Source organism: Vidua chalybeata, chromosome 14, assembly GCF_026979565.1.
Source record: "Vidua chalybeata isolate OUT-0048 chromosome 14, bVidCha1 merged haplotype, whole genome shotgun sequence".
Lineage (NCBI taxonomy): Eukaryota > Metazoa > Chordata > Aves > Passeriformes > Viduidae > Vidua > Vidua chalybeata.
The window spans coordinates 15,143,335-15,166,427 of record NC_071543.1 but is presented as its reverse complement, the minus strand read 5'-3'; the positions used below and the strand labels follow the sequence as shown (position 1 = coordinate 15,166,427).

Below are 23,093 nucleotides of genomic sequence, written 5' to 3'. Positions count from 1 at the left end.
TGCTCCTAGATTGTATACTTTTATTCTTTGTGACCATAAGTGTTCATCTCCACATTGAATAGATAATTAAATGACAAAAATTATTCAAAGGGAATTTATAGTGAGAAATTATCCCTTGAAGAACTGATGTGGAACAAGCATAACCCAAGGAGAATCAGGAAGTGAAAAAACAGTTTAGAATGGCCAAATAAAACACTAAAATCTCTGTGTATTTGGGAATGTCATGAAACACCCATTCACTGGGGAAGAAACCATGATTTTTACCTGCACATCCCAATTCTATTCAAACAAAATTTCTATTAAGGGAAAACAGTGTGGATATTGCTTAAGCACTGTAGCCCAAGCCTGTTATTCATATGAAAGAACTAATCTTTACATGGGGGAATTACAATTCCTCACTCTGTGTATGCCATGAATCTTGTAAAAGAATAATTAGAACTTGCTCCGAAAGGAAAGCAACGCCAGACTTGAATAATATTTTAGGAAGAGCATTAACAAACATTTTTACACTGCCAACAATCTTCAGTGCTTCCTAGCAGAGATTTACATTCCATTATTAATTAACTGCACTGAGTCAATAGTGTGACATAAAGCTGGGGAGATGTGAGTTGAGCACAAACTCTGACATCCACAAGAACGGCGCGTTTTGAGAAGTTTGATTTAAAATTTATGCAAATGAGCTCGGCAAACAAGGACCCAACAAACTACTTCAAAGCACCACGCTCCAGCCCAAAAAACACAACAAGATCAAATCTTTGTCATTTCTCAAGTGTCTTTACAAACCTCTGCATACTCAGGACAAATTATTTCACCTCCAGTAGCCGGATAGTTTGGTGGAGAATGAGGAGGTGATTGCTCTTTGTAGGGTCACTGCCACATCAGCCTGGATGACTAGAAGAATTTAAATATATATTTATATTTAAATGTTATATAATTTGTATTTTTGGATCTGACTCTTGTAAGGTGTCCATAGAATACAACAAGATCCCAGCTGAGCTGCCTGACAGGGCTGATCAAAACAAAGCCAAAAAAACTAGCAGTGCTATTGTCCCCACTCCCGTTCCTCCAGCTCCCACCATCATTCAGTTTTTGGGCTGAGAAACTTCCTTAAGCTGTGTCCAGGGAAAATATTCAATTCAGAGCAATGACAAAAATTATTCAAAACAAATTTATAGTGAGAAATTGCCACTTGAAGAACTGATGGGGCACTGGCACAGCCTAAGGTGATATCACAATATCATGCTATTGTCCCCCCTCCTTTTCCCTCATCCAGGATCACCTGTCAGTTTTTGGGTTGGAAATTCCCACAAAACTGCACCCAGGGAAAATATTAAATGCACAGTAAAGCATTGCTGTAAAGAAATACTAATTAATTCATGTTATGTTTCAAGCCACAGAAATTGGTTTATTCCCTTATTGAAAGTTAGGTTAAGTCCAGGTACATTTGTATCTTCAGAAACAGGGCTTTTAAGGAAGAAAAGAGTTTCTCATGTTTCCCGACATCCCATTAAAATGGTTGTCCTTTGACGTCAATTAGAGCCAGCTAAGAAAAAAAAATCATCCTTAATTGCTTTTTAGAAATAGACATTATTGCTTGCACCATCGCAGCCAGATTCGATTTCCTTTTACAAGAAACCAGGATGCTGGGAATGCTGTAAAACTCCAGCTCTGCTGAATATGGATGTGGAGCTCTGCTGACAGAGAGCTGCTTTCCCTTGGGCTGCGGAAAAAAAAACTGGTGCAAACCCCACCAACGTGCTGAAACATCTCCAAAGTGGAAAAAGGCTGGAGCTGGATGTTCAGCTGGGGCTGGTTTGGGATGGACACTGGCCGGAGCCAGGCTGGGAGAGCTGGGGGTGTTTACCTGGAGAAGAGAAAGCTCCAGGGAAACCTTCCAGTGCCTAAAGGGGCTCCAGGAGAGCTGGAGAGGGACTTGGGACAAGGGATGGAGGGACAGGACACAGGGAATGGCTCCCACTGGCAGAGGGCAGGGATGGATGGGATATTGGGAAGGAATTCCTGGCTGTGAGGGTGGGGAGGCCCTGGCACAGGCTGCCCAGAGAAGCTGTGGCTGCCCCATCCCTGGAAGTGTCCAAAGCCAGGTTGGGTGGGGCTTGGAGCAACGTGGGATAGGAGAAGGTGTCCCTGTCCATGGCAGGGGGTGGAACAGGATGGGTTTTAAGGTCCCTTCCAACCCAAACCATCCTGGGATTCTGTGGATGCTCAGTGCTCCACCCCTGCCTCCCCATGAGACTGAGTGTAACCTATCCCGACAATTAGAGCTACAAAAATGATCAAGCCCTCAAAACTTGGGTGTGTTTCTTTACAAGGAGCATCACCAATTTTCTCAAAGCCTTTTCCACATTTGTCTTACTGCAGGGAATCCATAATGTCTCTGCCCACCAGGAAGAAGAGGAGTCCAGAGAGTAACACCAGGGGCACGCCGGCGGCGGCGAACATGAAGGACCACCCGTAGTAGACGTGCACGGGGACATCATCCAGGCACCTCTCGCTCCTCTCCAGGAGGATGTACTTCTGAAAGTCAGCTGCAAACTCCTTCCACATCACAAAGAGAAACACGAGCAGGAGAAACAAACCTCCTGGGAAGAGAGACAAAATGAGTTATTGCCTGTGCAGGAAGTACAGGAACAAAGGTGAGAAAAGATCACAACAGCTTCTCATCGGTGCTCTGCATCAAAGCTTCGTGTGGCAGAATTGTTGCTCCTGACGTTGCTCTGCAGATTCCTGTGGAAGATGAGGCCACTGGCAATGGGAGAGCCCCACACCAGTGACCAGTCCCTGCCCTCTGACACCTCGTGCTTGGACCACCAGCACTTCTGCACTCCTGCTTCGGCAGGAGAGACCACGGAGAAACCACCAGAGCAGGGCTGATGTTCCCAGCAGGGACCTGCCTTCCTCTCTCAAAGGTGGGATGTTTCACCTTTTTCACTTTTAATTTCTCAGAGATGAATGAGGAGGCACCAAAACTTACTTCTTCCGTTTTTTTTGTATCTACCCTTGCAAGCAGTGTCATAGCCAACCCCCACCAGGAACACAAAGATGCCATGATAAATCCTGGTGCTGATGGAGAAATTCTGGCACTGCCACCCCCCGAGCCAGCAGAGCCTGCAGGGCCAGCACATTATGGGGTGGGAAAGGCACACAGCCATGAGATATTCATCTTAGATGGGCTACTAAATACCAGAATAATAACAAGAATTATTACAGCAGCTAATGCCATGAAGCTGGAAGCAGATGACAAAAATTAGAGTGGCCCAAATCTCATTTACTGTGTATCTTTAAAAATATATATATTTCTGTGGTGCATTTTAAACTCAACATCTATTAAAGCTGAATAGTGATGGTGTGATGACAGGTCTGAAAGCAGTTCAGAAATATCTGATCTTGCTACTTCACAGGTAGAAGCTGCTATTTTTAAATGGTGCTGTATAACATATAGATATACACACAGACACACATATGAAAGAAATATATCACAGCTTATATTATTTTTATGGTTGAAGTGAACTGCTTGAAATTAATTTAGTTGACAAGTTACTACACAGTTCTGTGGATGTGTTGTGGCTTCTGCAAGATTTAATTTCTCCCCTTGCCATTTTTAAATCAAAGGTAGTTGTGGTGTATTTAATTATTCTTCCTGGCAGCCACTACACACCAAAATCCAGCTCTTGTGCTAAGGAAAGGAAAGGAGTAAAGACTGTCGCTGATTTATCTGCTTAGGGAGGTTACTGAATCTTCAGTCAGAGAAAACACGTCCGTGTTTTACTGTGATTCTGTTTATAAAGGCTATAAAAACATCTCAGAGCCAAAAATAAGACTCACATGAAGGTAAGAGGCTTCAAAGTCCTCACTAGGAGGGAGACAGAAGTTGCAGTTCCCCGCCCTAAGCTGTCACATTTACTAAACTGCCTCCCATGCCCTAAAAAGATGCAATCTTAACAATCAAAAATTGGTGTAGCCATACAAATATTCTTTACATCACCCCATACTGAAATTCCAGCCATTCTCCCTGACGTGGAGGAGTCCTTGTTTTTCCTGGAGAGGCAGGCAAGGAGTTAAACAGCAGCTGCTGGAGCATTTGCATGTTCATTGAGGTTTTGATACCACTTGAAATTAAGTGCACAAATAAATATTTTACACTTACTATGATAGTTGTATGCTTAAAATACCAATTATTCTCCTATAAGAAAGCGATGGTGTGTTCAAATAGTCGCATGTCCTTTACAAAATACAATGTATTGATAAGAAGGCAATTAAGTCTTTATTACTGATGTAATTTAAAATTAAATTAATTAGATAGCAACTGAACCTTGAAAAGTGCTCCTTTAAAGATCAATTTCTATTTCATTAACTTATAATACCTACCGTAAGAGACGCAAATGAAAGCGCAGCCCCGGTGGGACAGAGAACGTGGGTATGGAAATGTACTTTGGAATTTTGCTTTAAATAACCAGGAATTCTGTCTTGATTTCTCCCAGCACAATTTCTATGGCCTAAGTTTCCTTTTTTTTTTTTTGAAGTAATCAGATCAAAACCTTCCAGTTCTGTCAGAGAAGGGTGTGGGAAGTCCCAGGTGTGGGTGGCACCATCCCCAGCATCTTCAGGAGATAAGGAATGGGAATTGGTCCCTCCTCTGGCCTCAGGGGAAGCTCCAGGCCTTGGCATGGAAGGATTTATTATTAAACAGGTACTGGAGGTGATGGCATGGCCATGGCATCTAAATTAAGAATGTTTTCACACTCTGGGCAAATGACAAGGATATGTAAAGCAAGCAGCCTTCTTCCCTGGAATAATTACAGCTGAGTGATGAAGAATCCCTGGGATTTACACGATGTCCTCGGTGGGAAGAGAAAATCAGAAGGGCAGGTGGAGCCAAAGGATAGTGGGAGCTCAGGAAGGGCAGCTCACCAAAATCTGCTCAGCCAGAAATGCTTGTTTGGAGCAATCACAAAAGCACCTGAACCTGCCTAAAATTTGTCACACTTACAGTCATCAGCAGCCTCTTCATCATGAGAAAATCAGGATGCTTCACTCCTATATTACTAAAGTGTTTGGCATTTTTGTTTTAAAATGCTGTTGTATTTGGGATTTTTCATCTGTTGAACAGGTTTCACTTTACCCCCTCCTTTCTGGGGCTTTTAGTGTTGGACACAGCAGAAAGCCATCTTTGTTTCCTGCCAGCTTTGGATGTCGAGACACAGATTCCTTCCTGCTTTGGGCAGCAAAATGAAAAACTGAAAAAAATGTAATTTTCTGTCCAAAACATGACACTGGCATTGGCACCCACACCTGAGACACAGGGTGTGTATTGGGTTTGAGTAAGTGAAGACCTGATCAAACCTCATCCCCATGCTCCTCTCAGCATCCCTGTGCTTTCTCCACTGGAAAATTACCTGAGTGATCCCTTTCCTTGCCTCCTTCTCCCTCTTTGCCTCTCTTCATTAGGATGGTACTGGGAAAAATTAACTGCAAAACTCCATCTCCAGACTGATGAGGTCAATGGCATCTTCTGGGGAGGGGCTAATTGCCAGAAAATTGCAGTGGGGTATTAAATCTTTGTCTCCTTTGTGCGCTGCAGATCCGGGAGCCTGGAGCTCCATCCCCCTCTCCCAGCGGAGCTGCGTCTTCTGTGTGGGCAAATGGAAGGAGAGCTTTTCCTTTCTCTCACTTTATTTCCTTGTGACACCTTTATAGCTGCTAATTGTGGGGACAGGTGAGTGAACTCAATCTTTAACTCTTATTCTGGGGAAGCTACTGAATTTTTGTGTAATCTGCTAATTAGGAGAATAATGAACTTTGACTCGTTCTCCTCTCTCACTCGTTGCCTCTTAAGGATGTTAATAACAGCGAAATGGAGGGGTGACCTTCAGCTGCCCTTCCATAACTGTCAGCCTTCACTGCACGTGGGGAGCCTGAGACTGCCAAAGTGGAGCTGCTCCATTTGGGAAGCAGAATCTGAGCAAAAAATCCAGCACTTTAACTCACAGGAGCAGATAATCTGCCCTTTTTGTTGGTCCCACCATGGGCAGGGATGTGTCCCACCATCCCAGGTTGCTCCAAGCCCCATCCAACCTGGCCTGGAACACCTCCAGGGATGGGGCATTCACAGCCTCTTTGGGCAACCTGTGCCAGGGTGCTGCACTGCTAAGTTTGGTCTCTAAAATGCCCAAAGGAAAAGAAAACCGAGGAGCACAAGGTAGGAAAAAATGAAGGACAAAATGAAGGAAAGTTGTCTCAGCAACCCAAAGAGCTTCCAGAAGCTGCAGCACAGAGCTCGCCCAGCCCTCTTGGTGACATTGTAGTGACAATTAACCAACCTCTGACTACTGAAACAAAGGGACAATCGGGCACCAGGCAGGATCTGCCACCCCTTGGAAGCACTGAAGCTCATTCCAAGGCAGCAACTGCTGAGAGGAAAGCAGCACACTGGCTCTTGGCTCATGTATTCCAGGTGCTTTTGGGAGAAGGCTGGCAAGGAAAAGCGCTCAGAAAATGGCCTCAGCTGCAAAGGCAACACCTTTGCAAATGTCAGATTGGCTTTGGCTCTTTCCAGAGTCACCCAGTGGAGGAAATCCAGAGAAATGGCTCCAGTGCTGTGGAATGGCTCTCAGAAGCACCTCCCAGAGCAGTCCATTGGTTATTGGAGCTGGCACAGTCAGATTTGCCTCTGGAATGTACAGAAGATAAAAGGCATCTCAGGGTGAAATCCAAAGGGATCCAGCTGAGCCATAACAATCCTCACCTCACAGATGGACACACAGCCCTCCTCAGGCTGGTCATCCATAAATGTCTGGGAATGCATTTGCACCAGCAGTGTCTTTCGAGCCTTTTGTTGGGAAAAGTGACATCATTTTACGTCTCCCAAAAGTAGGGCGGTGGTGGGCAGAACAAAGCTGCTGGTGAAGGATTCCCTGCGAGGCCGGGACATCCCGCAGTCCTGGTGCTCCATCTCCCATTCCCACTGCCAGACCACACTCCCACTCTGCAGACTGCCAGCTTTTTCACACTTCCTCAAGGAGAGATCCTTTCTGCAAGGGAGGTTAATTAACACTGACCCGCAGGCCATGATTAGAAGACAAGAGGCGCTTTCTCCTGCATCATCCCTGCACATCCCGAAGGAAAGGGATGGCTGGGGACTTGAGCCTGTGTTAAATCCATTGTTCCTACTGCTTAGTGCAATTATGCAAAATATTTTTAGAAGGGATAACGAGAAAATAACCATGGAGGGATGCAACCCAAATCCATCCAGAAGCCAGGGCCAAGCAGGATCCAGAGGTCTGAGATCAGGATAAGCCCCCCTGAATAAAAGGATCAGTTGAAACACTAAGGAAACTTTGCTAAAAAACACATTGAATCCTTCTGCTATCATTTGAGTGGAAAATATAGTAGGCAGTGTCTTCCAGCTGAACTCATTCCCCTGAATGACTGTTAATAACAATGATTGCTGTTCAGATTGAAGCTGCATTAATACAAACTTCAATTTTAACGGCAGCATCTTTGTCTAATGCCAAGAGGTTTATGTGATGCATAATCAGCTCTTCCAAAAAGTGTCACATTCGAAGCCCCAGCCTTTTAATCAAGGAATAGTCAAATAACGTAGAAAAACAATGAGGAAAAAGGAAAAAAAAAGGAAGACAGTTGAGTCTTACTCGGCATCCTTTTCAGTGATATTTCTGTGACATTTCTGCCCAATGTACAGGCTGGATACACTCCTCAGGGATGTCTGCTGCCTCCTGGGAGCCTGGACTACAGATGGGAAGAGAAAGCTTCCTGCCCTGGTACAGCCCTTGGGTTATTATCCATTATGGGACCACAACAACCCCATGGAAAACTACAGGCTTGGGGCAGCATAGCTGGGAATCTGTTGGTGGAAAAGACCCAAGGGGTGCTGATGCCAGCAGCTGGACATGAACCCAGAGGTGCCCAGGTGGGCAAGAGGCCAGTGGCACTGGCTTGGGTCAGGAATGGTGTCCAGGGACCAGGGCAGTGCTGTCCCCTGTGCTGGCACTGCTGGGGCACCTCCGGTGCTGGGGGCAGCTCGGGGACCCTCATGACCAGAGGGACAGAGAGGGACTGGAGAGAGTCCAGGGAAGGGACCGGAGCTGGGAAGGGGCTGAGGGAGCTGGAAAGGGGCTCAGCCTGGAGAAAAGGAGGCTCAGGGGGGACCTTGTGGCTCTGCACAGCTCCTGACAGGAGGGGACAGCCCGGGGGTCGGGCTCTGCTCCCAGGAACAGGGACAGGAGGAGAGGGAACGGCCTCAGGCTGGGCCAGGGGAGGCTCAGGTTGGACATCAGCAGGAATTTCTTCATGGAAAGCATTGTCCATCTCTGTCACAGGCTGCCCAGGGCAGGGGTAGAATGACCATCCTTGGAGGAATTTAAAAGTTGTGTAGATGTGGCAGCTGGGGACATGGGTCAATGTCAGAACCTTTCTTGTTAAATATTTTCACTATTGTTTGCTATGAGGAAGCAGGAGCTGGTGAAGGATCCATCACATCCCAGCAGATGGAACAGGATGGGATGTAGCCCACTAATTCACTGCAATTAAGCAGTGGTTTCTCAGAGAAAGACCTGATTTCATTACAAAGTTCTTCACTTGGCACAGCTCAACTGAGCTCCAGCCTGTGGCTGCTTGAGTCATAAAAGAGCTTTTTTCTGAGTTTGAGTCACTGGTATAAATCAAGTCTTTCTAATATTGAAGCCAGTTATTCCTCTCAAATACAGAAAAGGAAAAAGCCCAAGTGATAATTCAGTGGAATCATTGGTAACAGCAGTGGGAAAAATGAATAAATGCCTATTTTTAATTCATTTTCCTGCAGTGACATCGTTTCATCTTTTCAGGTCTCCTTAAGCCAGCCCTCCCATTTTGGATCATGGGGTTTGCCTTTCATCACTCTGTGGCTTTCCAGCTCTGTCAAAGCTAACAGCAGAGGAGCAGCCCAAATGCAAAGCCTGACTTTGGGGAACTGAGCAGGGCTGATGCTGCCCAGACTTAACACACCTGCAGGCTTTACTGAAATAAAAGGGTTGCACACAGGAGCAGTAAAAACAAAGTGATTTTCAAAAATCAAAAGTCCAGCTTTGCTAGGACTAAGGACTATCTTGCTAAAGCCTGGCTGAGCAGAGAATCATGAGGAGAGAATGGTTTGGGTTGGAAGAGGACCAAAGGAGGTCTTAAAGACCATAAAGGCCACGGACAGGAACACCTTCCACTGGACCAGGATGCTCAGAGCTCCCAGGGGTTTAATTCCAGTGGGGAAGAGGGAAATAATCATTTGCTGCTCCCATCAGAGCCCCATCTCCCACGGCAGCACTTCATCCCCACCTGCCCCCATTCCAAAGCCACCCTGCCCCAGCCATGCCCCCTCACCTGAGAGCAGCAGGAATCCTCCCCCAACTTTGTAGGAGTGGGGGCTGGAGAAGGGGACCCCACACACCAGCAGGAGCCCCCCGACGAGCCCGGCGGCCACGGCCAGCAGGATGAACGCCGTCCAAAAACCTCTGTACACTGCAACAGGAGCAAAGGCAGTGAAAGGAGAGGGAAAGAGGGAAATCTCAACCTCAGAAATATTTTTCTTAATGATGCCATGTTTAACTCCTGCTTTAGCAACAGTAAAAACAACAACCTGTGACGCTGCTGTGTCAGGCAGAGCTGAGGCTCTGGCTTTGCCAGAGCACCTGGAACAGCCACGGGTTCAGGGGGAATGTCATGCCCTACAGAATGGGACTGGAATGAGGCCAAAGGGTTGGGAAGGTTTGCCAGGGAAGCACACCAAAAAAAAAAGGGTGGGAGGAAAGGACACTGCTCTTAACTGTGCTGGGGAAGGTTGGAAAAGCTTGGCAAGAAAGGAAAGAAAATAGCAAAATTTGGAGAGGTGGATTCAGACCACAGCTTTGTTCCACTTTAATTAACACTTCAGGAAGGTGCCAGGCTCCTGGTTTAAAATAAAAGCAGTGTTTGCTAGCAGGACTGCAGGGAAAACAGGAGCTCATGAGCTCCCCCATTAATGGCCTTGTTAGACTCTGGGAAAGAGAATGGGGCCAGAGAGCAGCTGTCTGTCCATCCAAGGAATTTGGGGTTTGGCTATGACTTCGTACAACCACCCCAGGCAGAGCTGAGCAAGCTTGGTCCATCACATCCCACCAGATGGGACAGGATGGGATGTAGCCCACTAATTCAAGTCTCCCAGCAGCCAAGTGCTTTGCAGACACTGCCATAAACCTTGTCCAAAGGTAGTGGTCCTCCAGCAGAGACCCTCTGATACCCTGCTCCCCATCCCCTGATTTATCTGATCCCTTGGACCACCACACCTCACCCTGCCAGAGGTTTTCCAGAAGCTCCAGCTCGACTTAAGCCGAGCACGAGCAAGTGGGTAGTGCTGAAATGATTCACACTTGAAAGAAAAATGATACAGAGAAGATGCGTTTTCCTCATTTGAAACCATTTTGTCAGGAGAGCCACTTAGGTAGAGATAAGTATCTTGAACTCTCCAAAACCACAGAATTAATTTTCATGTTTAACCTCCCGTCACCCGTTTCTCTCAGGGAGCCTAAGAGGATGCAGATAAGGCAGAATTATCTCTGGAGCAGGTAATAGCTGGAGGACCGCTCTCCTTGGACAGCCTCCTGTTTTGTCAGCCTTTGCAAATGAGGACGGGCTGGCCAGAAAGAAAAGGGTGTTAAAAGTGGCCGCTCCCCGCGAGGGCTTTGCAGGGGATTGAGGCAGGGGAGGAGCCCGGTGCTGCCCCTGCCCAAAATGTGGAGGCTGAGGCACCCCCAGGTCCCCCGAGGTGACGGGGACAGGCAGAGCCCCGGGGTGCAGCCCCCACATCCCCCGCACCTCCACAGAACCAGGAAGGACAGAAAAGAGCTGGGAGAATGCGGAGATGGTGCCGGGGCTGCGCCAGGGGAGGCTTTCACAGCCGGGGCTGACAGGCAGGGACAGATGCCCCCAGCGCCCTTTATTAGGATGGAAAAAATAGCGTGTGTGTGCTTATGGGCAGGGTCATTCAGAACCGGGGCGCTGTGCACGTCTCTCCCAAGCAGAAACAAATCCCGCTGCTTATCCCGAGTGCTCGCTGCGCATCCTGCACCAGCTCCTCCTCCTCCCTCCACAGGTCCCTCGGACCCATCGACACCACGGAGCGTTCCCCGGGGCAGGAATTCTGCACAGCCAAAGAAACGGGCTGCCCTTCCTCACATGTTCCTACTGACAATATTCTTTTTTTTTTAATTAATTTCTCATAGAAAAAAAAATAATAAAACAAAAAAAAAAAAAAAAAAAAAAAAAAAAAAAAAAAAAAAAAAAAAAGGTACTACTAAAGGCTAAGGAAAAGGTCAAGATGTTTGCTTGTGCAGAATGTCTGCCCTGCATCCCCGGAGGCAAGGCAGACTGATGCACACTATTTAAAGAAATCAATTCATTTCAAAAAAGATCATTGAATTAATTCTAACTGCTGCCACCAATTTAGCAAATTAAAATTCCTAACAGCAACTGATCCATTAAAGAACTTGGAAAATATAGAGAAACATAAATAAAAAGGGACCCAGTTGAAAGGAGGCTCTCCAACTGCATAGTGTTCATTGCTTTAAAAATAAGCCAGTCACTTATGTGGATTTTCTAACAATTTGGTCTTCAACTGATTTTCCAGGGCTTGTTTATTTTGTCTTGCAACAAACCAACACCTGAGCTACCCCAGGAAACCAGATTCTGGGACCGAGTCAGCACTCAGGCTGGGTTTGGGTGCTCTGGCTCCAGCTCCTCCCAGTGACAGAGGAGATGGGAGAGAATGGATTTATCCTGCCTTGCTCACAGGAGCAGGTGCTGAGACCCCCCGGGAGGGAGCTCAGCCCACCCCAGCACACCAGGCTGGAGCAGACAACGTGGGAGAACCTCTCAGTGTGTGCCTGGGGCAGCCAACCCAGCAGGACTGGTTTGTGAAGGAGCTTTCCAGAGGTCTTGGCTATGTGAATTTAGAACAGGAGAACCACAGCGCTGACACGCATCCCAGATCTCTGCCTGATCCCTTGGAAAAGGAGCTGCTGGGGGAGAAGGAAAGAAACTCACCTGCAGTTGTGTCATAGGAGGGATGGGGGAAAGGTCCCACAGCAATGGGCATGGGGAAGAGGTAGCCATGCATGCAGAACTTGGGGTGGGCTTGGCTGGCTGGAAAAGATGAAGAAAAAGAAGAATTAAATCCCAGTTTGATTTTATTTCCTGCAGAATCAGTTACAGTGCTGATGTAGTGATGTCCTGTTGTGCAAAACCTGCAAAACCCTCAGTGAAATCAGAAGGCTGGGGAGGAAAGAAAGATAATAAATTTTGGTTAGAGAGAAAAATAAAAATAGAAATAATAATTATGAAAGAGGGGAGATATCAGAGGATCTGAGACTGCTTCTTGCACACCTTCTCATCTTCATAACCGGAGACTTAGGTGGACAAAAATCATGAAAGATGGAACAACTGAAGTCAGTGTTGATATTCTTGTTGCTGTTTTCCTCCAGAGAAAGTGCCTGACCACCTGGAAGGGTCAAAATGCTTGGGTACCAGAACAAGGTACTTGCAAGACCTCCAGCTGGTGAGAAGGAAAAGCACAATTAGAATGGAAGTGCCCCATCAATATTAATACCACTGAGGCTTATCATGATTAACAGTAATAGAATGAATGTTAAATGAATTAATTAATGGTTGGCCACTTATTTAAATATGTTCCCCAGCTCAAAGGAGCACTTTATAATAGGTGGACATTAGTTCATGCTAAATTGACTATGGAATACCTATTGAATTAATTATTACATCCACAAGAGCAGCAAATTAATTTGCCATGATCAATCCTATTATAATAAATACCTAAAGAAGTAGCAAAAAATTTGCCAGTTATCAGAGTGACTCACTTTACTTCAGGTAAAATTATATTATGTATTTCCATATAATGTAATTCAGTAGCAAACTCCCGGTCTCAAGCCTGTCCTTTTTTATCATAAATTTCCTGTGTGAAAAACCTCCCATTGTTGAGCAGTGGCGGGAAGTATTCCTGCAAGATTTTACAGGAAACAGGTCAGGGGTTGGGGGACAGCGAAATCATTTGAAATTTTAATCACTGCAGAGTAAATTTAGTGTGGGAACCTGCATTATTTGCAGGGAAGTGCCCTCTGAGGTGATTGTGCTGTGCCACAACCTCAGGAACATCTTCCATCGAGGCCTCGGTGGGCACAGGGCCAAGGTTTTTGTGGCATTTAAAGCCTTTGCAGAATTATTTAAAATCTGGGAGGTTTTATCCCAAATCCTACTGGAGAGTTGTCGCCCCCAGCAGGGCTGGTGCCAGGCGTGTCCTGGTGTGCTCTCATTCCTTTCCTATTTCTGGTGGGAGCACCTGGTTCACTGAGCCCACCCTTCACTGCACGAGGGCCACCAGGGTGGCACCAACCAGGGTCACAGAATAAGTTTCACCCTTTCCTTCAATTTGATTTTGAAGAGTGAATGCGTTTTCCAAAAAATAAAGGATTTTGCATCCCTCTCTGTCTATTCTCAAGTGTAATTTCAACGATCTTAAAAAGTAAGAAAGGTGAGAACTTAAAATAAAATGGCTTTCCACGGTGCACCACTGGTCCTGAGCACCCAGGGACACCATGAACGTGCAGTTCCAGCATTCCCTGTGCTGAAAGCAGTGGGAGCTGGGAATGCTGAGCACCTGGAAGGCAGAAAACAGGGACAGAAGAGCGGTGCTGGGAAGGACATGGGCTCATATTTACAGAACGTTGCTGAGCACAAACATCAAGAGGTATTGGGAGGGAGGGGGAGGAAGGAAGGGCTCTCCTTGCTGGTGGAAGCCACCACTTCACATAACTTCGTAGGTGATCAATTAAACGGCCTCATGAGGTTGCAACATTTCGGTGAACAGCCCTCTGAGAGCAAAATCCAAGTCAAAAAATGAGCATAGAAAGGGCACAAAAAGAGTGAGCCAGTTTTGCTTTTGACAGAAGATGAGAATGACAGAAATGAACTAAAAACTGTGCTCCTCGTCCCGGGGAGCACTCCCTGTGTTTTGTTTCCCATTGAACTGTGATGGAATGCTGTGGACACGGAGTGGTGGCGTTGTACTCACTGTACCAGAAGGTCCAGATGGTCTCGGGGTGGCCCTCGCCAAAGAACCAGCACCGCCAGAAGAAACCCTCGTGGTGGAAAGTGAGGATCTCCTTCCCGACCTCTGTTGGAGTTTCAGCCTGGGGAGGAGTGAAAGTCCTGGCTGAAACAGGGAACATCACGGTACAAAGAGTGGATGCTTTGCTTAGACAGATGTTGATTTAATTTTTTGTGGGGTTTTCATTTGGTTTTTGAGTCAGTCTTGGAGGGATCGGGGAACACGGAGGAGCTGCTGTCCTTGACTTTCTGCTGTGTCACAGCTACGAAATGTTCTGACAACAAATTGTCCCGCAGACCTGCACAAACCATTTGCCTCCTTTTCTCCTGTCTGTAAACCCCTGCTGGCCAGAGCTGGGTGAGAATTCCAGGGAGCTGGGCCTTCTGGGTGTGTTCTACTCCTCAAACACCTTTCTGAACCCCCAGACCAGACCTGTGAGCACAAGGTTTTGGTCTTTCCTGAAGGCACAATACTGCAAAGTCCAGTTGTAGAAGATTTACCGAAGAACTTATTAAAATTATCCTCAAAACCAGCTCTATCTTCCCCACACACGGTTTGGTAAAGGAGACAGGATTGTGACAAAATTAAGTGTTATGATGGATGGGGAATGTCCACAGAGGAGTGGCCCCTGTGAACCAGAGAAAGGAGATGGGACTCAAGAGGGAGGTGCTAGAGGTACTTATCCTGTCACAGGTTAACAGGTTTGGGTGGGAAGGGACCTTAAAGCCCATCCAGTGCCACCCCTGCCATGGGCAGGGACCCCTTCCACAATCCCAGGTTGCTCCAAGCCCTGTCCAGCCTGGCCTTGGGCACTTCCAGGGTTCCAGGGGCAGCCACAGCTTCTCTGGGCACCCTGTGCCAGGGCCTGACAGGGAAGAATTTCTCCCCAATATTTCTCCGGCAGTGGGAAGCCATTCCCTGTGTCCTGTCCCTCCATCCCTTGTCCCCAGTCCCTCTCCAGCTCTCCTGGAGCCCCTTTAGGCACTGGAAGGGGCTCTGAGGTCTCCCCAGAGATCTTCTGCTTCCCTCTCCTAGATGTTTTTATGTATCACATAGCAGCTTCCAGAGCTCCAACCTGATTCTCCTTTTACTTTCAGGATAAAATCCTGACTATGACAAGGGGAACATTCAGCCCTAAAACTTCCTCAGAGCTTCCTCAGCCCTGAAACTTCCTCAGCTGGTGCCTCTGACTTGGTGCATCCACAGCACATTTCACTGAGCTTGCCAGATACTCAGCCCATCCTTATCTGTAAGGGACAGGATTTGACAGTTTAAGAAAGGTAAAAACAGAGCCTGTTATCCACAACCAGTAACAGAAATAGAAATAATAGAAACAGTGTCTGGAATGGAAATAAAATAGCTCAGAGGGAAGAGTAAGAGCAGTTCCTATTTCTGCCTGGTGCTTTTGAAGTCACTGCCTCAGCGTCAGGCTCCCCAACACTTGGCCAAGAGCGTCTCTGAAATGTTCGAGATGCTTATTTGTGTCATGCAGTGCATCACCTCTGCTCTCTCCACTTTTAAAAACAACTAAAATGTGGAACAATTAACACTGTCACTTCCCAAGTGCACAAAAAGCAAGTGGCACTGTCTCTGCCATCCCCAGGCTTTACTGAGCTGCTTGAAACTAAAGACACTGTTTTCTGTTTCACTTCTCCAGGCATTTTTTCCATCATAATTTTGTTGGGGTTTTTTTTAGTTAGGAAAGTCATTTGGAACCATGACTCAAGCAAACAGTGCCCTACATTTGATTATGGGATTCTGAAAGAAACAAAAAATATTTCTTGCTGGCATCATGATGCCTACCCAGGGTGACTCACTGCACCAGGAAAAAAATCAAACCTAATTGGATTGAACTTTGAAGTAACAAAAAGTCTGCACACAACGAGGATCTTCCTGTCATTTTGTAATGGAAACCACACACTGATTGGCACAAAAACATTTTGGGGGAGTAGGTGGCTCAAAGAACTGAGCTGGTTGTTATTTCATTGAAGAGTTAGACAACAGCAGGTGCAGCAAAAATCCAACTTGAGGGATCTATAAGCGAGTGACACCAGCCCTTAGCACTAAAATATCAAGCTGTCCCTTGAAAATTACATTTCCTGCTAACTAAAATCCCATATAAATCTTACTTTGAGGGTATCCAGGCCACTGGTCGGATGGGCAGGAACCCGTCTGCTCTGCTCTGTGTCTGATGTTCACTTTAGTTTGGTGTCTGTGCTGCAGCTGTATCACTTCAGATGGAAGTGACTGCCAAGGCCCACACTTTTAAACATGAACTAGTTTTAAATGAAGAAACTACAGAGGAAGAAATCTTTTAGTGGCAAATATCAGGAGATATCTTTTGTCTTTAGAGGGAAAGGCTGTCAACAACTAAAGCTCTTACATTTTTGCCTTTCATTCTCTAATGTTCATATCTGCCAGATTACAGAGGTGCTGTCTTAATTCTTCCTAGACACAATTTACTCCAGTCAAAATGCTCAATATTATGGAAAAGCTGGGTTGGATTTTAAAGAATTTAAAGTTTTACCTCAGGCTGACGTTTTACATTACCGGGTCACTTTCACTGAGCATAAATATTATCACAGATTTCCAATTTTTAGATCTGAAATTATTTAGGTAAGTTCTTCCAAAGCACAAGATTTCAGAGCTCACCCCCCCGGTGCTCAGAGTGCTGTTCCCATGCTCGAAGACCCCGCAGGTGTCCGTGGCCAGGAGCCAATAATCCGTCCCAAAGGCGATGAGGAAGAGCAAAACCCCGGTGCCTCCGAGGATCCCGGCTGCCAGGGCGGCTGCTCCGGCCTTCATGGGGCAGCAGGGGGGAAAGCAGCACAACTGGAAACCAGAAAAGGAGGAAAACCCCCGAGTTTCCCGGGTCTCTGGAAGAGCGGGGCCAGAGGAATGCTATTTTTGGATGTGGATAACGATCTCCTGGCTGGTGTGAGTTTCACTGAGTGCTGGGGCAGGACTAATAAAAGCAGATGACCTGGCCTGAGTGAGCAGCTGTGGCATTAAGGATCATGAGAAGCAGCTACTGAGGCAGAGCAGGGAGCCATCCAAGGGGACACGTGGCTGCTGCTGCCGGAGGAGCGCAGCCAGGAGCCCTCAGGACACGGCTCTGGGTCACGAGTGCAGAATTCCCAGGGAGTTATTCCCATCCCTCCCTGCACACGCGAGCAGAGGTGGACTCAAAGGTCTTCCCCACACCGTGGGGCCCGTGGTGTCCTCAGCCAGTGTGGTGACACCTCTCACTCTGTCCCCATAAATGGGGACTTCTGGAATTTGCATCTCCTCCTTCCTCTGAGCAAAACCCTGATGCGGCTTTTACAGAAAGTAACCCCAGGGATGCAAGAAAAACATTAAAACACTGGGAGATCTTAAATATCCCGGTGCTCTTGGGAGGGTTGCAACCACCACCTTTGCACCAGGCAGGTCCACGTGGAGCTGGACAAGGAGCATCCAAGCAGGTGCACACACGGACACACCGGGGATGTCCTGCAGCTGTAAATGATGCTCTCCCTCCTACCATGGAAAAGTGGATCCATACCCCTGCCACCCCCCAGCCTGCTGTGGGAGAAGTGTCTCCAGGGAGCAAGGACATTCCTGCATGGAATTTCACTGCCATTTGCTTCCTAATGTTTTTGGCTTCTGCTGCAGCATCTGCTGTAGATCACTGCCAGGAATGGGATGCCAGACTAGGAAAATTATCATTTCTGTAGGGCAATAACTATATTCCTGTGGCATGCCAGGAGGCTGGGAGAAGAAATTTAAATTGCAGTCAAAAATCAAGCTCTGATTTTCTAACCTTAGCCTTAGTCATGATCTGCTCTAAACAAGGGGGGTGATGATGTTGACTCCCCTATCCTATGGGAATTTGTCTTGCCAAATTAATTTCCAAATCAACTTAATATTTAAAGTTACCTGTGAACATATGGGTATCTCAAAACAACTGCAAACTGGTTGGGGAACCTGGAGACAGCTGGGAAAAACTTTGACTACACTTCTTATTGAGGCATACAGTGTGATGAATGTTCTCAATCTTCTGTTGTGCTTCTATAAGCAGAGTTGTTCCTGGTTTAACCTGACCGTGAGCATATGAGGAATTCCACAGGATCCAGGATCCACTGGAATCTTCACTGACACGGGGAGAAAGGAGAGTTGGGACAGGGTGCAGACAGGGTGCAGTTTTGACCCACCATTCAGGGTTAAAACTCAGCCACAGAGCTGGGATTGTGCAGGAATAAACACACCCTGCCCATCCCACAACCCTGCCATTCCACTGGAAACACTCCCAGCTACTGCCAGGTATTTCCATGTAGGTTGTTGTGATCAACCCTCCCTAAACCTCCACTCATCCCATTCCTACACCAATTACCCTTTCTCACCTCAGCACAGTATATTTTTCCATAGTTTTGAACAGCAATAATTCACCCATCTCCCAGTCACTGGTGCTTCACTGCTGCTCTTCGTAGTGAACATAAAATGGCTGATTAAATACAAAACACAACTTACCTATCACCTAAATAATCAATTAGTGAAATTCCCATCAGCCATTTAGCTACCACACAACCCTGGCTAAAACTGTCTGCAGTGACAATGACAGTTGGTTGCCATCTCTTCTTGTGATCTCCTCCTCAAAGCTGGACATGACTGACGGGAGCTTTGGCAACGCTCAGAGGAGCTGGGTGAAAACAAGGATTTGCACACCAGGAGTGAGGATTTTTTTTTGTAGCTCACACTGCAATTACATGAAATTAAAATGCAAAGTGGGCACTTGTGTATTTTTATTTTAAAAAAAGGGATTAATGCACACTTCCACATTTCTGGGTGTGTTTTGAGCCAGCTGTATTTGGCACTGCTGTTTTTGTGCTACTGCACATCCCGAGTTAGTGCTGTTTGCCATTTGGAAGTGTCCTCTGGAATTCTGGGTCCCACTGGCACAAAACTTCTGCGTGGCTGAAGCAGAACACTGCTGGTGCCCAGCCTTGGCTCTTCACAGGATGCCTTGTGCCCAGTCAAACATCCTCCAGATTCTGAGGCTGTGGAACAGGAATTGAGTTCCCAAGGTTGAAATGTCTCTCCACACACTGAAATCCCACTCCTGACAGGTGTTTCTTTTCAAAGACATGTTGGACAGAGATTGGAGCAACCTGGTGCAGTGAAAGGTGTCCTTGCCCACGGCAGGGTTTGGAACTGGATCACCTTTAAGGTCCCTTCCAACCCAAACCATCCTGTGACTCCAGGATGATCCTGTGATTTCTTCTCACAGCCTCAAGCACGTCTTCATCACCTTCAGGATCCAAAAGATTTCTGGGCAATGAGACCATGTGGTCTCTCCCACAGCCTGTAGAAAGTGGTAATGATGATGTTTGTCCTTTGGAGCCCGTGTTGGGATCTCTGGAATGCCACACCAAAGCCAGGGGGGTGAATTAACCATGTAACACAAATACCATTTAACTCCCAAGGAAAACAGCCCTTCCTTTCTTCCCTTGCCTCTCCTGGTGCCAGCAGGGATCTGCCTTCAGCATCCTCTTATCCACACAGGTCAAATTATAGTGCCACCATGGGCAGGTCCAGGACTCCAGTGGTTGAAAAGGAAACTTGTATCCTGAGCATTTCATTAATTCCTAATTGACCCTGAGGATTTTTTTTTTTTTGTTTTCCCTTAAGTTTTTAAACCAAAATTGTGACTCTCCAAAACATACATATTCTAGCAAGGAGCTGGGGCAAGTCAGCTCAGATTTTTCACAGAATTGGGTGTTTTACCTTTGAGTTGATCAAAGACTCCATCAGCACAGTCTGTGTTGTTATTTCCTGCAGTTTGATCCGTCCTCACAGAAAAATTTACATTTTATGTAGATAGATCAACATATTTTCACTCTCTCATGCGGAAAGCAGAGGATTTCTTGGAATTTGATAGAGATGAGTTCCCAGGGCTGCCTTTGAAGATTTCACTGAGTCCCTTTGGAGATCTGCAGACCTTTCTTTATTAGAGCGTGGCCTGATGATCCTGGGTGGTGAAATCCTGGAATAGGCTGTTCAGGACAGGGAGGGAGTCCCCATTCCTGGAGGGATGTAAAAGCTCTGTGAATGTGGCACTTGGGAACACAGGTCAGGCGGCCCTGGCAGTGCTGGGGGAACGGTTGGGCTCCACGGTTTTAAAGGGCTTTTCCAAACTAAATGATTCCATGGTTCTATGATCTGCCCTGCCCCAAAAGATGTCCCACGTGCTGTTCCCTTAGGTAGGTGAGTGAGTATCTCTTGAGTCTCTTCTTTTACCTTTTTCTCCCCAAACCTCTGAACAAGAAGACACCAAGGACAGCAAAGCCAAGCAGAGCACAACAAGAGCACCCCAGCACCGCCAACTTCACCTTGGAACAGCCACCAACGTCCCCGATGGTTTCACAAAGAGCAACCCCCCAGTCTGAACTGTGCTGGAAGGGAGAGCAATAGATACCCATGTTGACATTTGCCCCTTTAATTCTGCATTAAAATGATAATCTCCAGTTCATCTCCATCACATGCTCCGTTTTCATCTCTCCCGTCTCCACGTCTCTTGGAAGAAGCACATAAGCCTGGATGTTGAAAGATCCTTAATGGTTCTTCTGAGGCTGAATCCCCTCCAGGACTTGATGTCAGTAGAGAAAAAAGCTCAAATTTGCCTCACCTGCTTCTCAAGCGCTGCCAGCCCTTTCCAGGATTAAGTCATTATAATCTCCTTAAGCAATCGTGAAATAAAATAAACACAAGTGTGGTTTGCTGCTCAAAATAAAAATACTGAAGTTCACATGAGGAAATGCTTTTGGAGTTGTGAGTACAGGGGAGATTTTGCCTGATTTTCAAACGCAGCTGATTGATGTCTTTGCAGAGAGTTTTCTGATGTGGTTTTTGGGCTCTCGCTCTGCCATCGAGCTACTCCCCCTCATTAACAACTTTTGCCCATTTTAACCTGAACTTTCCACAGACTCCTGTAAACTTCCAGAGTAAGCACAGAGCAAAAACTCTCTGAACTCCTAAAGGAATCAAACTGATGCAATTTATTTCCACAGAACCATGCAATATTCAATGATACACTGAATCCATGTTTTTAACACTTTTTAAAGGACTAAAACCCTGGAAAGAATTAATTAGGCATGCTCTGAAGCCTGAGCACTTAACAGTTTTCCACTCGGTTGTAGGATTTTAAGACCACCAACACTGGATACTGGCAAAGATTATCAAAGGTATTCTGGGCTGAAATACAAACTAGTCAGAGGGCTTGGCTACTAAGTGACTGGAAAATACTTCATAAAGGCTTTAGCCAGGCTATTATATTTTGTAAAGAAATTTTAAGAAAAAATCCACAGTATCCAGAAGGTTAAATTTAGGGCAGAGTGACTCACTGGGAAAAAATGTCCTGCAGGGAATATTGTCTTCTCTGAAGACCAAGCAAATTGTTCATGCAGCAGAGAGGTATTGATGGACCCAGCACTCCAAGAGGGGCTGGAAGGGAATGATGGGCTGGGATCCACAAAAGAACCCATGCCTGAGCATGGGAATGTGGGGCTGGGCTGGAGCAGCCTCTGCAGCCACTGCATACCTGGAGCCAGCAACCTCTGGAAGTGCCAGGAGCTGGGAGATCCTGGCATGGAAATGTCCCTCGTGCTGAACTGAGATGAAAATGTACAATTTCAAAAATAATGCAAGGTTTTTTTTTTTTTTTAAACCATTTTTTCCACATCAGATAAAATTTCCATTTAATTTTCTGGCATCGTTCCAGCCACTTCTGTTGCCTACAACAGCACTGCAAAGAAATCTACCCCCACCAAAACAGCCACCATTTAATAAGGTCCCTGATAACCCATAATGGTATTGCAAAGAACTGATGGGAGTCTCAATTGGAAAAAGTCCCTTATTTAAGTGCCTGATGCCCAGAAAAATGATGCATGCTGTACAAAGATGACAAGGATGGATGAAAGACAAATATGGTATCCAGGTATTTTGGATAAAAATAACACAGGTCAGATGCAAAAGCATAAAACCAAAATAAAAGAGCCAAAAAAACCCAAACAAAATCCAAGCAAGAATTAGTCAATCACAGTTTCCATCCTTGATTAAAAACTCCTAGACAAGCAAATTGATTTAATTTCCTATTTGCTCTCCCACTATAGAATAAAAATTACTCACCTTAGTAAATCCTTCTATGATTATTTACTGAGCAGTATTTAAGGAGAAATTTAAAACCCTGAGGATATAAAACTGCACGTGAACAGGGACATTCCAACCCCAGAGAGCTGAGGACCTTCATGTTCAGTATTTTCTTCTCTCCCTTGTATGCAAAGGCTTTCACCAATGAACAACAACACCGATTTTATTTCCTTGTTACAATTGTTTTCCTCACTCGTGATCTTGGGATCACTGGCCAAGGGTTGAAGGAGCTGCTGGTCCAAGAGGATCGGCCTGGAATGACACCCAGAGACACCCCTGAGTGTCCCCAGCTCCTGATGATGTCACCAGCAGCATGCTGAAGATGCAAGGAGAGAATAACTCAGAGATGATCCTATAACACAGCGAGTTTAATTGAAATAGAAATGTAGAACACTGCAACATATTCATAAATGTCTTAGATTGCATCATGTATTACAACATACTTGAAGATGGGCTGTTTTCTAAACCAAGTACAGCCAAACCCACATGGCTCCCATGCACATGGATTAAACCAGAAAACAAACCAAAATTGTAATCAATTAACAGAAGACGACAATGAGCTATATTAAAATCAATGCATATGTACATATATGTATATACACATGTAAAACATACATCTATTGCTAAAAGCTTTTTTTTTTTTTCCCTTTGCAGTAAAGTGAATTTCCAGTGATGGAGTGACCTTCAAGTCAACATGAACCACCTCATCTTATGCCAGGACACCACAAAGGGTTTTTTTCAGAAGAAA

At 46.0% G+C, this 23,093-nt stretch overlaps 1 protein-coding gene across 1 annotated transcript; it reads right to left on the bottom strand.

Moving 5' to 3' along the window:
• Positions 1-1,433: 1,433 nt before the first annotated feature.
• Positions 1,434-16,966, bottom strand: LOC128795090 (transmembrane protein 182-like). The gene is made up of 5 exons (XM_053955558.1): positions 16,814-16,966; positions 14,126-14,243; positions 12,088-12,186; positions 9,391-9,528; positions 1,434-2,600 (listed from the first exon to the last, which is right to left on the bottom strand). The coding sequence occupies exons 1-5, from the start codon at positions 16,964-16,966 to the stop codon at positions 2,371-2,373; spliced, it is 738 nt and encodes a 245-aa protein (XP_053811533.1). The 3' UTR covers positions 1,434-2,370.
• Positions 16,967-23,093: the final 6,127 nt, after the last annotated feature.

Excerpts from the sequence above, each read along its gene's own strand:
- LOC128795090 (XM_053955558.1), bottom strand. The coding sequence starts at position 16,966 with ATGAAGGCCGGAGCAGCCGCCCTGGCAGCCGGGATCCTCGGAGGCACC. Across the intron at positions 12,187-14,125 it reads CATCTGGACCTTCTGGTACA|CCAGCCAAGCCCACCCCAAG; the intron begins GTGAGTACAACG and ends CATCTTTTCCAG. Across the intron at positions 9,529-12,087 it reads CTCCTATGACACAACTGCAG|TGTACAGAGGTTTTTGGACG; the intron begins GTGAGTTTCTTT and ends CTCCTGTTGCAG.